This window comes from Anastrepha ludens, chromosome 2, assembly GCF_028408465.1.
Source record: "Anastrepha ludens isolate Willacy chromosome 2, idAnaLude1.1, whole genome shotgun sequence".
NCBI lineage: Eukaryota > Metazoa > Arthropoda > Insecta > Diptera > Tephritidae > Anastrepha > Anastrepha ludens.
In genome coordinates, this window is record NC_071498.1 from 126,376,592 (window position 1) to 126,391,358 (window position 14,767).

Below are 14,767 nucleotides of genomic sequence, written 5' to 3' on the forward strand. Positions count from 1 at the left end.
CATTTCTGAAGCGAATGGTAACAGGAGACGAAAAGTGGATCAAATACGACAATAATGTGCGAAAAAGATCATGGTGCAAGGGTGGTGAAGCTCAACAAGTGGCCGCAAAGCCAGGATTGGCGCCTCGAAAGGTTATGCTGTGTGTTTGGTGGGATTGGAAAGGAATTATCCACTATGAGCTGCTCCAGCCTGCTCGAACGATTGATTATACACTTTACTGTCAACAACTGATGAGATTGAAGCAAGCAATCGAAAAAAAGGGCCAGAACTAATCAGCAGAAAGGGCGTCGTCATCCATCAGGACAACGCTAGGCCACACACATCTTTGATGACTCGGCAAAAACTGGGAGAGCTTGGCTGGGAAGTTTTGATGCATCCACCATATAGCCCTGACCTTGCACCATCGGACTACCATTCGTTTCGGTCAATGCAGAACTCCCTTAATGGAGTAAAGTTGGCTTCAAGAGAAGCCTGTGAAAATTACTTGTCGCAGTTTTTCGCCGAGAGACCACAAAAGTTTTACACTGATGGAATAATGTCTCTAGAAGAAAAATGGAAAAAGGTGGTCGACCAAAATGGTACATATTTGGTTTAATAAAGTTCATTATAAATATAAAAAAAATGAGTTGAAGTTTGATTAGAAATACGAAAATACTTTTTCGACTACCCAATATACGAACATGCTTGGATTTTACTCACATACAGAAATGTTTTTTCAGCAATAGGTTTTGCTTTCTATTTTTGTGTAAAATTAATTGAAAATTAAAAAATAAATGGTCAAAATTTAGCAAAATGTGGTGTGCACTTTCCTTTGACGTTGACAGTATGTACGTACATATAATATATTTAGTTTAGTTTTGTCAGTGGTGGATTTTTTTTTTTAATTCCATTTTTATAAGGAGTATTTTTCTTTTGGAGCAATAATGGCAGTGTGGCGTGGGCGCCTCACATCCCAGTGTGCCCACCGAAGGTTAAGCCAAGTTTTATCTGGAATTTATTAATTCAGTTATTTAATACTTTATTTTAGGCAGCGATCAACTATCATATGTCAAAGTTTCAGGCCAATCAGAGCAAAACTGAGGGAGCTACAGCAACTTTTCGGAGGAGATTTGACAGTTTTGGTGTTTGGCAACCGATTTGCATGATTTTTACATACTTACCGATACTTAGCCGATAGCCCTGGTAGCTAGAGCTTTTATCTTAGATTAATCTATAATTTTAATTATATTTTAATAAATAATAATAATAATAATAATAATACATACTTACAAAGGCTTTTTTTTCATGTGTCGAGAGAATTTTGCTTATATAAGCATAAATTTACTTTCTGTTGCCTAAATTTTCACGTTTTAGTAAATGTATAAAATATTTGTATGGTTCTCTCATCTCGCTGAATTTGTTTAACAGGTTCTTTGCTATAATCCACAACCGATACATAATGGATTAACCAAACAGTTCTGAATCATTCTCCTAGCAAGCTAGTAGTGTGTCTTATTATTAAAGATTATAAAAATGCGATACAACTTCGACCAACGATACTCCATTAGCTTCAACTTCTGCATCAGTTTCGTGTGCAGTGCTTGCAAGCTTGGAAGTAGTGTTGCAGGTTGCAGGCAGGAACCCAGTTGTCAAGCGGTTATATTGGCTTCTACTTTGGCGATGGTTTTTTCAGTATTAGAAAATAAGTTTTCTATCATTTGGTGTTTCGTGCCCACAGGAGGCTTCGAACTCGTACACTATGCACTGAATGGTAGTCACGCACCCACGCATTAGGCTAGGGCTGCCGCAGTTTATAATATACGATTAAAAACACACCCGTTTTAGTATCGTTAAATAAAAATTTAAGACTTTATTTACGAAAATTAAATTTCAGCTATATAAATTAATTTGTGCTGAAACAAACACGACATGACAAGTTTGGACTTATGAAAAAACTATAATTATAATTTTTTAAAAACATATATTTTTTTATTATTTTTATTATTTGAAGCATACACAACACAAATACATTTTTTGTATCTCATAGCGATTTAACGGCGGAAAACGAAATTCGAGAAAAACAAATACAGAAAAACCGGCTTCGAAACACTTTGCCGATTACCCTATACCTTATTATGCATATGTATGCGCATATGTATCTACGAATGCCTCTGCATCTGCATGTGTCATTTTTGAATATAAAAACAATAAATAACAAAGAGCAGCACAATGGTTTCTTAGGCGAGGTTCTAGCACCCTGCAGTGCCATGCAGAAGGTAGTGCCTTCAAGACTTGAGAAATATTTAGTTTAAATACTTTATGAACATATCCAAATATGTTTTATGTGTATTAGGTGTACGTATGTTTGTGTGTGCTTATTCTATCTGCTTGGAATTGTGACTGGTGGTAGTTAACTGGTGAACTTTATACGGTCATTCGCTTATTTCGGAATGAAATGTTTGTTAAACTTCTTATTTGTAAATTATAATTTTTTGCTTATAAAATTTAAGTGAGTAAGCGATCGTCACTTCTAGCGTCGATACTTCTAGAGTTTCAATGGAGTAGCTACAAAATCTGCCGCAAAAGTTCATGGACTGCCTTCATATCTCAGCAAAATTGGTGTAATTTCTTAGAACTGGGCATAAGATCACGGATGTTATGTTAAAATTTCATAAAATTTGGTTCAATATAAAGTGAGTTCTTGTGTGACTGTAATTTTGAGCCATCGCATTATAGGCTAAAGGATTAGTATTTTTGGCGCATAAAACCAACTTTTGTTTCGGCGTATAATCAAGTGCGGTAGCAACCCTATTTATTTATCGTACGTTAAAAGTTGGCAATTTCAATCATATCTGTTTTCCGTCTTTTGTGTGAGGAATAATAAGTTAATGCCGTAAACAGAATTGCAGCGGACTGCTGGTTGACGGGTGGTGAACAGCTAATGTACTCCCGTCGGAAAATTCGGTCGATTAAACACAATTGTGACCGGACGGTTTACAGCTGACATTTTGTGATTACGATAAAAAGGATTTTTTAGTGAAATTTTTTCGTTTGCTGTATTTGTGAGCGCATGCCAAAGTGAGCAATATTGAAAGACTGTTTCGAAAAATCAAAATTATGTACACAATGCAAAATGTGTTCATGCACTTAATAATACTTACAGTTTTCATTTACCACTTTTCCAGTCTCCCTCATAAATTGGGTTCTTCTTCTGCACGTTTCGGTATTTCTTCAGAAGGAAAACGTAAATGCACTTGTATTTTCACACCTTCTACTCCTCTATCAGCAACTCGTTGAAGCTCTCAGTTACAAAAAAAATAAAAATATTTTTTTAAATTATTGTTATTTTGCGGGGTTTCTTGTGCAAATCGAACATTATTTGCTTGTTATTTAAGTGCTGTTGCTTGTAAAGAAATAAATTGTCATCAGGTGATCAGAAAAGCAACCCTGAGTCTTCAACCCGGCAGAGAAAATAGAAATGAGTTAAAATATTTTCTCATCGTAAAAGTAAACGACTTCAAGAAGTCCGTCCCCGCCGGCAATTACAATTCTGTGCAATTTCATGCTATTCAATGGGTTCTAATTTTGACAGCGGGTATCCGGCAGCTCGGCAGCCCGTTACCTGCCGTTCGTTGCAATTCTGTTTAGTACATAAAGTGCAATTGTTGCGAAGGTCAAACCAAATTATTGACGGTTGCGAAAAATATTTTTTCTAAAATTGGAATGTAATTATAAAGGCAAAAATTATAAAATCTAGCATTTGCTTAATTAATTGATTGTGACTTTGTGATTTTCTTGTATAAATTCGACAACCGTGTTGGTGTTCTGTGGATCGTTGCTTTATTTTGATCCATTTGTGAAAATTTGCAAATGATCAAAATACGTAATGTGTATTTTCAGAATGGATTAACTTTAAAAATGAAGGTATTTTTATTGCGTAGTAAAAAATAAAATAAAGCTGCATGAAAGTAATAAAATATAAACGAAGGAGAAATGGAATCATTTAAAAAGAAAATCCTAAACCTTTATTCATTTATGAATCGAAAATGGAAGTGTAAAAATGGTGTGTACAATTTTCGTGTTCTTATCTCAGCATTCGTAGGGTTGCGGGTTTTTTCTCAAACTGCTGTACTGCTGTAAAAAAGGATGTAAATCGTGTTGCTTTATTTGCTTCATTATATTATTAATTTATATATATGCAACATCACTTCACACGGCATATGGCGCTATTTTCGTAATTTCGACATATAATGAGGGGCATTTTTAGCGTCTATAGTGGTACCGTTACTTTGCTCTCAGCAAATTTGAAAATGAGTGACGTCGTATTAGCACCAGTATGGCCAGATTACCATTTTCATAACTTGATTTAGTATTTTTTTTGTTATTTAGTCTCGGATTTTTACCTCTTTCGTCATGACACTTTTCTAGCCTGTTCTAATTAAAATGTAATGCTTATAATTTTGTTAAGTATACATTTTTAAAAAATCAGTTCAACAATTCACTCAGTTTTATTTAGCTTTACTTTTTTTTACATCTGGTGGTATTACCTGCGATTGCGGTTATTGTTGGTCCTCTTCTCCTTTCAGCAGTCAAATCTCTCTCGCGCTACTGTAGTGTTGCCTGGCTTTGAGTATAAAACCGCACCAAAATGCCCATTTAAAGACAATAAAATACCAAATTTTTATTGAGTTACTTAAAGCACTTTGTATGCGTGACAAATTGTCTTTAAAAGGCGAGTTTTTTTTAAATAAATGTGCTATGGTTATGTACAATTGAATTTAAGATTTTTTTGTTAAGTGAAACTCTTTTGTTAAGGGTACGACTGTTTTGCTACATTTAAGGTTATGCAACAAGATAAGGTACTCTTTTTTTAAAAATCCCGTTATGGTTTCATCAGTATTTTCTGGTATTGTTTTGCCTATTTTTACTATGAATAAACCTCTTGATGCCCTACGTCCTGCTAAGGATTGAGGATCGGAACAAACGATTACACCTCTATGGTTTTAATTCACATTCAGTAAATTCAAACGCTTTTTAAAATGTGTAAAAAGGCTGTCAATGCTAAAAAGAGTTGAGAGAAGAAGACTTAATATTCATAACATATAACATAATCTTAAAAGGAGCATAAAATTAAATTTTCACTTTCAAAATATCATATTTTATAAGAACCAACAAATTTTCATTAACACTAAAATTTTTTCAGAGAGAGACCTTTTTTAACATTCATTTGTGTAATAATACAGTTTTTTTTAACTTACAGTTTCGGTAGCTTTAAAGTAAAAAAAAAGAAACAAACACCAAACTTAAAAATGTTCGTATTTTCGGTATAAAATAGCACTACATTTATTGCGAAGAGCAAATGGTTGGCAACACTACATAACTCGGCTAATGCGACGTCACGCACTCTTTGATGGGCGCAAATACTTGAGTTCAAAGATCTCCGATAAGACCAGCAAAAATTAAGAAAATTACTATTTCTACCCAGTATTACTATACAGGTACTTTACATTGTTTTAAGGGGGCAGATACCTGTAAACGGCCATATTTTCCCTGATTTTCATTAAAATTATTTAAAATGAAGAAGTCAATATATTTTTTTTTAAATTGGCAACCAATTTATTTACTCTCAATCTTCCAGGAAGGTCGCAGCGGGGCTTCTCAATCGGCGGGCATTGTCGCATCGGCGTCAGTGACCTGAATACAAAAAACCCAACATTTTTTTGTTCATTAATGTCATAATTTCTATATGAATTAAACAAAAATGAAAAGAAAAATCGCGGAATAAAATGCTTAAAAAAAAAAGAATTTTGGGGCGAATTTTCCTAGTATTTTTGCTTGGAAAAAGGGTAAGACTCCGTCAGAAAACATGAGATTTGCAAGTGGTCTTTCGATTTCTTTGAAACTTTGGGACATATTAGTTCTAAGTAAGATACATTCGAGCCTAAAAGGATTTTGAAAAATTTTCAAAATTGAGTCATCTACGCCATGTTGAAAATCGGGACCGTGTTTTTTTCAAAAATCAATATTTCTTGAGCCGTTGGATGGATTTCAATGCAATTTACAGACAATATAGAAACAAATAAGTAGTTTAAATTAGTATTATGTTAAAAAAAAATTTCGAAATTTTGACCAAAAAAAAGTCAAAAAAATTTTTTGAATCAATTTTTAGTTGATTTGGCCAGTTTTTTAGATTTTCTGTTATACACGTAACGATTCCTTATGATTTAACCTTTATTTTGAAAAAAAAAATTTTATGGTGTCTATAATAGTTCTCGAGATATTGCGATTTTAGTGGAAGCGCGCACCGTGAAGTTCGCGGTTACGCAGCGCGGGAGTAGAAAAACGCGCACAGACCTGCAGCAGTCTGCTCCAGTCACTTCATACAGGAACACATAACGCAGCGCGCATTGCACATCTGTTACCTAAACCGTGCGTGCGCGCTTAAACTAAAATCGCAATATCTCGAGAACTATTATAGACACCATAAAATTTTTTTTTTCAAAATAAAGGTTAAATCATAAGGAATCGTTACGTGTATAACAGAAAATCTAAAAAACTGGCCAAATCAACTAAAAATTGATTCAAAAAAATTTTTTGACTTTTTTTTGGTCAAAATTTCGAAATTTTTTTTTAACATAATACTAATTTAAACTACTTATTTGTTTCTATATTGTCTGTAAATTGCATTGAAATCCATCCAACGGTTCAAGAAATATTGATTTTTGAAAAAAACACGGTCCCGATTTTCAACATGGCGTAGATGACTCAATTTTGAAAATTTTTCAAAATCCTTTTAGGCTCGAAAGTATCTTACCTAGAACTAATATTTCCCAAAGTTTCAAAGAAATCGAAAGACCACTTGCAAATCTCATATTTTCTGACGGAGTCTTACCCAAAAATTATTTTTTCGAAAAATTGTAAATTCACATAGAAAGTAATATCATAAAAAAGATGTGTGCAACATTTCAGGGAGATCGGTCAATAACTTTCCTCTTTGTGTTTTGAGTTATCGTGTACGCCAATTCGAAAAATATAGTTTTGAGAAAAACGCGTCTAAAGTTTGAATACAACGTTACTATACCTCTCCCAGCGCTCGAACGCAAAGAATAGAGTCCTCACGATTGACGATCTATAATATAAGAAATACTTAAATTTACGCTCTAAATTTTTTTTGACATATTCTTAAAGGATTATATTAATATTTTATGAAAACAAAAAAAAAAATTTCGAAATTTTACAGGTATCGTCTCCCCTTAAGAAAACGTATCAAAATTAATACTGTTACAATACATAAACGCCAAATTTTATAAAATATGGTTGTATAATTTTTCTCATTCAAAATTTGTAAGGTATTAAAATAGACATATGTACATATAAATTATGTCGATCCTTCATACGCTTTGCGACATTAGAACACATAAAAAATAATTATAATAGGCGCAGAGATCAGCAATTAACAACAAAAAACCTGCACAAATACTCCTACGTGCACTTCTATGCACAACCAGCCGAGGCAGAATTTCATTTAAACATTCATAGTTTATTCATCAAAGATTAGAAATGGGAGCAAATTTAGAAAGTTTCATATTATCGTTTGATTTATGCCTTCGTTTCTTAATACCTGAATTATGTGCACAAATGATGTGATAAAGACATAATTCGAACCAATAAACTTACAGGCAAATACTTACAAACTGGCGGGGTATGTCATAAGGGCTTTGTATTGAATTTTTTATGAGATGAGCGTTTTAAAATGCATTTTTATGTTTTTAGGCTTATTTTCTACTTCTTCCGAAGTCCGGAAGTTTTCAAAAATTTAAAAATACTGAAATGAAAAAAAAAGAACTTAACGATCGACATCACAAAATTATGCTCTGATTTATCGCATTTGTAGGAATATAGAACAAGTAGATAACTGTTTGGGTGGTGGTGTATCATAAATTTTTTCATACATTATGACTTTCAACTTTTTTTCGGAGAATTGTTAGCCGGAAAAAATGTTGAAACCTAGTGGATTAGTTTGTTTGCCGAACCAAATGATGATGTTTCTCTCTGAAGACCGGAGGATTTTTGCACCATTTTGGGTAAGGATGATGAATTATATAAAATCAATGAACAAATTCAATAAAGTCTTCAAATTTCAATCAAAGGAGAGAAGAAAAAGATAGTCGGTTTTTAGTCGTTAAAGCTAATTTTACTTCTTCCTAGGTCATAGAGCCCCTTTTTTTAGACAACCAGTGAGTATAGTGTGAAGGCAGCAAGAAATTTAACAATTTTCATAAAGAGCAAAATAATGAAAAAGAAAAGGCAATACAAAATGCCTAAGCTTATGGCAATCATTTCCTGGTATTGCGGCTGATTTATTATTTTCGCAAATAGTGTCGGACGTCAATCATATTTGACACCTTTGAACTAGGCAGCTGCTGTACATAAACAGACAAGTAATGGAGGGCGTAGAGACCAGAATAAAAGTTTCCGTTACTCAAAACTATTTAATAAATAAAATAAAAAATGTATTTAATAAAAAAATATTCAAAAACAAAACTATCTCCTTTTTACTTATCATTTTGTGCATTCAATGCATTCTTGTTAACACTAAATTTATGTTTGTATTTAATAAATTTACTATGTTGTATAAGAAAACCATAAGGCCTTTTTTTGAATTAAAAATTAAAAAAGTACTAAATGTCAATACGGAGAATATTAGTATATGTACAGGGTGGGCCATATAGCGTTTGCTTTTTGAAACACCTATTTTTTTGAGAATGGTAACACAAGTGACATGTCAAATGTGTTCATAACTACTTAAAGGTTTGACATTTACGAAGTGGGACGCTATACGCTTGAACAAATTGGGAAATATTGAAAACCTATTTCCAAAGTTGTGAGTCTTCTTCTTCTTCCGCGGTTACAGTAAATGGCGAGCGTTACCGTGACATGCTCAACGAGTTGTTTTCAAAAATTGAAGAGGATGACATGGACGACATTTGGTTTCAACAGGACGGTGCAACTTGTCACACTGCCAAAGTTACACTCGATCTTTTGGCTACCGTTTTTGAAAACCGAATAATCAGCCGAAATTCCGATATCAATTGGCCGCCTCGGAGCTGTGATTTAAGCCCGTTGGACTATTTTTTGTGGGGGGCCGTTAAGGACAAATGATATGCGAACCATCCAGAGACGATTGATGCTTTAAAACACGAAATCGAAGTTGCCATTCATGAAATTGGAGCCCAAACAATCGAAAATGTGCTTACAAATTGGGTTGATCGAATGGCCTACTGTGAAGCCAGTCGTGGCAGTCATTTGAACGATATTATTTTTCATTCATAAATGACAATGTTCAATCTTCAAAATAAAAAAAAAAGTTTGAAAAAATATTGATTAGTTTTTTTATAGCCGATTCAAAAAGCAAATTTTACATGGCCCACCCTATACATATGTACATGTTGTAGGGTGAACAATATGAATAAAAATAATAGAAAATGTTGATTGATAGCTAAAAGCTTTTATGAAAATTCAGATCAAATTGCAAAAGAAGTAGCAGATAATGGCACTGTTATCGAAGTTGAATATGGTACACTATCGACGAAGCTTTGAGAATGATTCGCCGTAAAATTTTCTCCGAATGGTACGATGGATTTCTGTAACCTTTTTGCACAAAGTTAAAAGCAAAGACTTGGTTCAAAGATTGTAAGTTCGATAAAACTTATCAACAGAATATTGCTTGGCCACACTTACGACGGCAATTAAATTCTTAAAAATGATTCGTGCCACCGATTCGGGGCTATATGAGTGCGAAGAGGTAAACTCTTATACAGGGTCCGGCACTCGAAGTGTAACCAATTAAAAAGTCCATAAATTTAGTTTGGAAAAATACTTTTATTCAATTTAAAGTAAAAATGTGTGAAAATAATACGAAGAAGAATCAATTTACTTTTTCTCGATATGACCACCTTTTGCATTGACTATGGCCGTGAGATGGTCCAGAAACGCATCGCAAGCTGCCTGAACGTGAGTTACACGTATTTTGGCCCAGTCACGGACACTGGCTTTTTCAGCGCCTCGAGACTGGTGAATCTTTTAGTTCGGACTTTGCTCTTCAAAATGGCCTAAAGAGAATAAAGCATCGGATTCGCGTCTGGTGGTCGTTATGAAGTCGGTAACGTTGTTTTTTAGTCATTCTTGGTTCACTCGAGCTTTGTGAGATGGTACCGAGTCCTGTTGAAACGTCTATGGTCTGCAACCGAAATGTTTGTCTGCCCACGGCTGCAAAGCAATCTCCATAATACTTTCTCGATAATACTTCGAATTTACCTTGACGCCAGACTCGATGCAAACGTTTGGAGAGCGCGCATTTGCGGTTACAGCAGCCCAAACCATTGCCTGTGGCGGGTGGTGCCTCCTGGTGGCCAATCGATGACTTAAATTCTCGTATGAAGCAACTCCTTCGCTTTCTCAAGTCTGACTTGTTGCTACTTTGGTGGGGATTTCACCAAGTCGCTTGTTCACTTTTGGAACCATTTTACGTGACGTTGCATTCATTGTATCTATATATTTACAAGTTGGTGCAAAATTAATCATCCACTTTTGATTTCGAATAACTTTTCTACTAAATAAAAAAAAATGATTTTGGGTGATGGAAATTTTGATTTTGAATTTGATGCGTTCCATTCCTTATCTGCTTGTCTAAAACAATTGTCTAGTTCATAAGTGTCAAATATGATTCACACACTACGCCTTTTGCAAAAATTATAGATCTTCCTATGGGGTGATTAATTTTGTGCCACCCCGCATAAATGTATATATAATTGGCGCGCTCATCATTCGCTAGATCTTTGGCTAAGATTCGCCTCCAATTCGTGGTGTGCATCGATATTTTTAAAGAAATAGATGGACGAACAGCGAATGACAAATAGTTTTTCATGAAGAGCTTTTTTATGGCAGAAATACACTCGGAGGTTTGCCATTGCGTGCCGAGGGGCGACCGCTTTAGAAAACATCTTTTGTATCATTTTGATACCCGGGGCTCGAGCAATTGGTAGTATTGCATAAACACATTCGGATAAGGCGGCCTCTATTTGTATAGGGGCTACAAACGTAACCTTAAATCTTTTTTGAATAGATAATATTAAAGCGTCATTCAAGGTTTACATTTGATAGCGGTGCAGTTCATGGACGAGCAATGCTTGGAAATATAGAAAGTTACTACCGGAAATCGGTCGTTATAATCATCCTGCCAGACAGACCGGGTGAGCTATAGTGGATAAGTTCAAGCTAAAATATTCCAATCCGAACGCTGCTGTGGAGCTGATACAATGCACCCGGTCGAAGTTCCGAAAATATCTCTAGACTCAAATGCCTTAGTTGAGAATGAGTGAAGTCAGTTGATTTCACAGAGACTGTGAATCTCATTTTGGCGATCAAGCTCAAATTACTTAATTCAGCAAGTTAATTGTCTGCCGTTCTACCGTTAGATGAGTTAGACACCTACGATCGCTCACTACACCGCACTGGCAGGACAGCAACAACAACAATAAACACATACGGAATGTGGGACCAGGTACAAGTGGTTGATTTTCCATCACAACAAGAAAGACCACAAGTTTGACAACCCGTTAAAGTCTACTCGAAAAATAATGGATGGATAAAGACTTAACCAACCCATCGTATAGCGGACGGAATTCTCTATTATTTCGAACAATGCGGAATATTTTTTTTCGAAACCCCATTCGCTTTAGTTGAAAGTATCAAAAATTCAAGCAATACGTTCTTGGCTCGAAAAGATGAGCGGTTCTATGGAGATGAAATTCAAGCGCTTCCTCAAAGAAGGGAAAGATTTGTAGCTTCTGAAAGAAAATTCGTTTAATAAAATTTGCTATACCAATTTTTTTTCAATAAGGCCTCGAAATCAGAAAAAAATCCCTTCAAATATAACTGCATATTGAATATTTTACATTTTATATTTTGCAATTTTCATATTGCCTTCGGAATTACTATAATTAACATGCATATATACTCTGAAGCACCATCCTTTCCCAAAATACACCCTGCTCACTTATATACGAGGTTTGTTTGAAAAATTCGTGCAAAAATAAAAACCATTTAATTGTTTAATTTTTTTATTTTTCGACATAGTCTTCTTTTTGTATCATTAGTGTGCCTAATGGGTGACCTAAAAGATCTTTTGTGTCCTATAGTCTCCTTTTAGGCTTTTATACTTCGCCCAACACTGTTCTAGTTTGTTGATTCGTTCCGAATAAAACGATTTTCCCAAGTCTGAAAAATAACCATTTTTTTCTGCAATCACCTTTTCGTTTAAAGAAAATCTTTATCCTCGACAGCCATTTCTTCAATTTGGGTAACAAATAGTAGTCCGAGAAATCCGAGGGAGCCAAGTATGGAGAATAGCGGGGATGTGAAACGAGTTGGAACCCTATTTCCATTAAGTTTACGACCACAACTGCTGAGGCGTGGGCTGGTGCGCTGTCGTGATGGAAAAAGAGAAACATTCGACTTCTCCGATTCAAACGAATTCCAAACACAAAGAAATGGACCGACCTGGCTGAAACTTGGTGTGTGTTCTTCCAAGAAATGCTACTAACTAAACGCGTCAATAGTGGCATTTCTCTGACTTTGACCCTCATATGCCTAAGTAAAATGCTGATATATTTAGCAGACCCAATAATGAAAAAAGCGTAGCGCATAGGGATGCATGAGAATGAATAAAATTGGTGAGCCTATACTGGGCAATTGTGGGCGTCACATTCTCTTTAATTACATTTCCGGATACCAATCTTCCTCAGTTGTTAAAAAAAAATCGGGGATATAATTATGTAAAAATGTGTGCGTTTCCATATACTCGCATATATAATTTTTTTAGTGAATACACGCAATTGTAAATTAATTACACCTACATACACTAACAAATGTGTGAACATAAAAAATCATATTACCCCCTAAGATTACTCATTGGCCTTATTTCATGTTTTTATTACAGTGCGAGACGGAGAAGAAGAAGACGCAGCAGAAGTACCAGTAGGAGCACCAGCGACAGAAACACAACAACTACTCCAATGAAGGCGACAATAAAGTATTCACCGCCTAGCTTGAATTCGTATCAAAATGTTCCTCATGCAGAATGCACAACAACACCAACAACAACAACTAAGATAAAATCAGCAAAAACTAAAGTAGAATGCGTAGATGTTGTAGACAGCGATCAGGACGACAACGGCAGCTATGATTACGAAGATCTCATTGCAACCGACAGTGGCAGAAGTCAGCAGTGGAGGCACAGCTATTGCTACAGCCACAGCCAAAGTCACAGTGAATCACGTGTTGCCAGGGGCGACAGCATGGGCGCGAATCTGAGAAGCAATTGCTGTCAGCGTGAATATAAAAATTATTGCAAACATGTGATGTCCCAACTGTCAAGTTGTAAGAGGGACGACATCCACCCGATGCCAGCGCCTGCTTCAAACGAGCGCGAACGTCGCCAGGCGCAATATTCGCGCGACTATACGCTAATTTTAGGGGCGCAAGTCAAGACATCAAGACGAATGAAGAGGATGTGTGAAGATTTTGCAACATCACCGAAGGCACAATTAGCAAATGCATCTAAAATTAGAGGATCCATAAAGACAACGCTTGAGCAAGCTCAAATGCGAGAAACGGCGATCAAAGTTGAGAGCTTAACATTTGGTGATTCAATCGACCCAAAATCAAGCTCACAGGAAAGACTATCACCTACAGCGTTATCGGCGACTTCGATATTGTCTACATCATCATCGCTCACCTATACGGCGTCAAGCACGTTGAAGACATCACCACCCCCTTGCCTAGAGGATAATTTTAGTTTAAGTAACAAAAAACAATTAGTTATGCCAATTGAGGAGGAGAATAGATTAGGAAATGTAGTTATTGGAACGCAACCACAGTTCCAGGAGACGCCAGCCGAACGCGCAGTGATGACGATGCACACAAACCAACACCCAAACACTGAAATGAAAAAGGCTCCAACGCAAGCACAAACACAATGGCGGCATAGAATATTGTCGCGACCCACTTCTACGCCACTGAGAGTGGGCATGGAAGAGGCGTTTGCATTTCTCGTCTCGGCAATTGATGCAAGAAAAAATGCTTTGGCGTCTGGGGTCGCCCACATAAATGCCGCGTTCAGATATGCTGGGGCTGCTTTAACAGGAAATTCGCAAACAACGACAACATTAGACTGCAGGTGCTTTAAGGAAAACAGTGATATTTGTACGGTTGCTGACCGAAAGGTGGAGGCTGGAATTAACAAAGAAGAAGGCAACTTTAGGGATTTGAGTGGTGAAGGGGAAGGGTACGACTTCATGTGCTACAATGATAGTCCACTGGCAAGCTCACAATACCCATATCAACAACAACGATTCAGTTTTCTTGCTGTGCTACCATTTTTGTTGCGAAAGAGCATGCGCTCTTTGGGCGGTATAACGGGTGTGCCGCCTTGGGTTTCAAAACTGATGGTTTTATGGCTACTTATGTTGACTATAGCTTCACCGGCTAACTGCTGGACAGGACGGCCAGATGGTGAGTATCTTCTGTTTTATAATACGCTTTTGTTTTTTCATTTGGTATAGGTTTATTTTTCAATCTTGGAAAATATTTTTTATCCTTGAAAAATAAATAATTTGTACGTGGTTCGTTGAACTGAGTACAGCTTCATTCTTTTTATTCCTTATATAAGGTATATAGAAGTGGCAGTGGGTCTTTTTATCCAACTCACTTGGACCGTTGCCGATCC

The 14,767-nt window shown here is 35.9% G+C and overlaps 1 protein-coding gene across 4 annotated transcripts in view; it reads left to right on the top strand.

Annotated features, from left to right (window-relative positions):
- The window catches only part of LOC128855302 (uncharacterized), a 91,505-nt gene that overhangs the window by 15,128 nt on the left and 61,610 nt on the right, over nt 1-14,767 (top strand). For 3 of the 4 annotated variants that reach the window (XM_054090087.1, XM_054090085.1, XM_054090088.1), the window contains exon 2: nt 12,980-14,553. In XM_054090087.1, coding sequence (XP_053946062.1) covers nt 13,056-14,553 — 1,498 coding nt within the window. In that variant the 5' untranslated portion in view covers nt 12,980-13,055. Of the gene's footprint in view, nt 1-3,733; nt 3,904-12,979; nt 14,554-14,767 lie in introns of those variants that run through there. The other variant, XM_054090086.1, reaches the window with a different exon arrangement.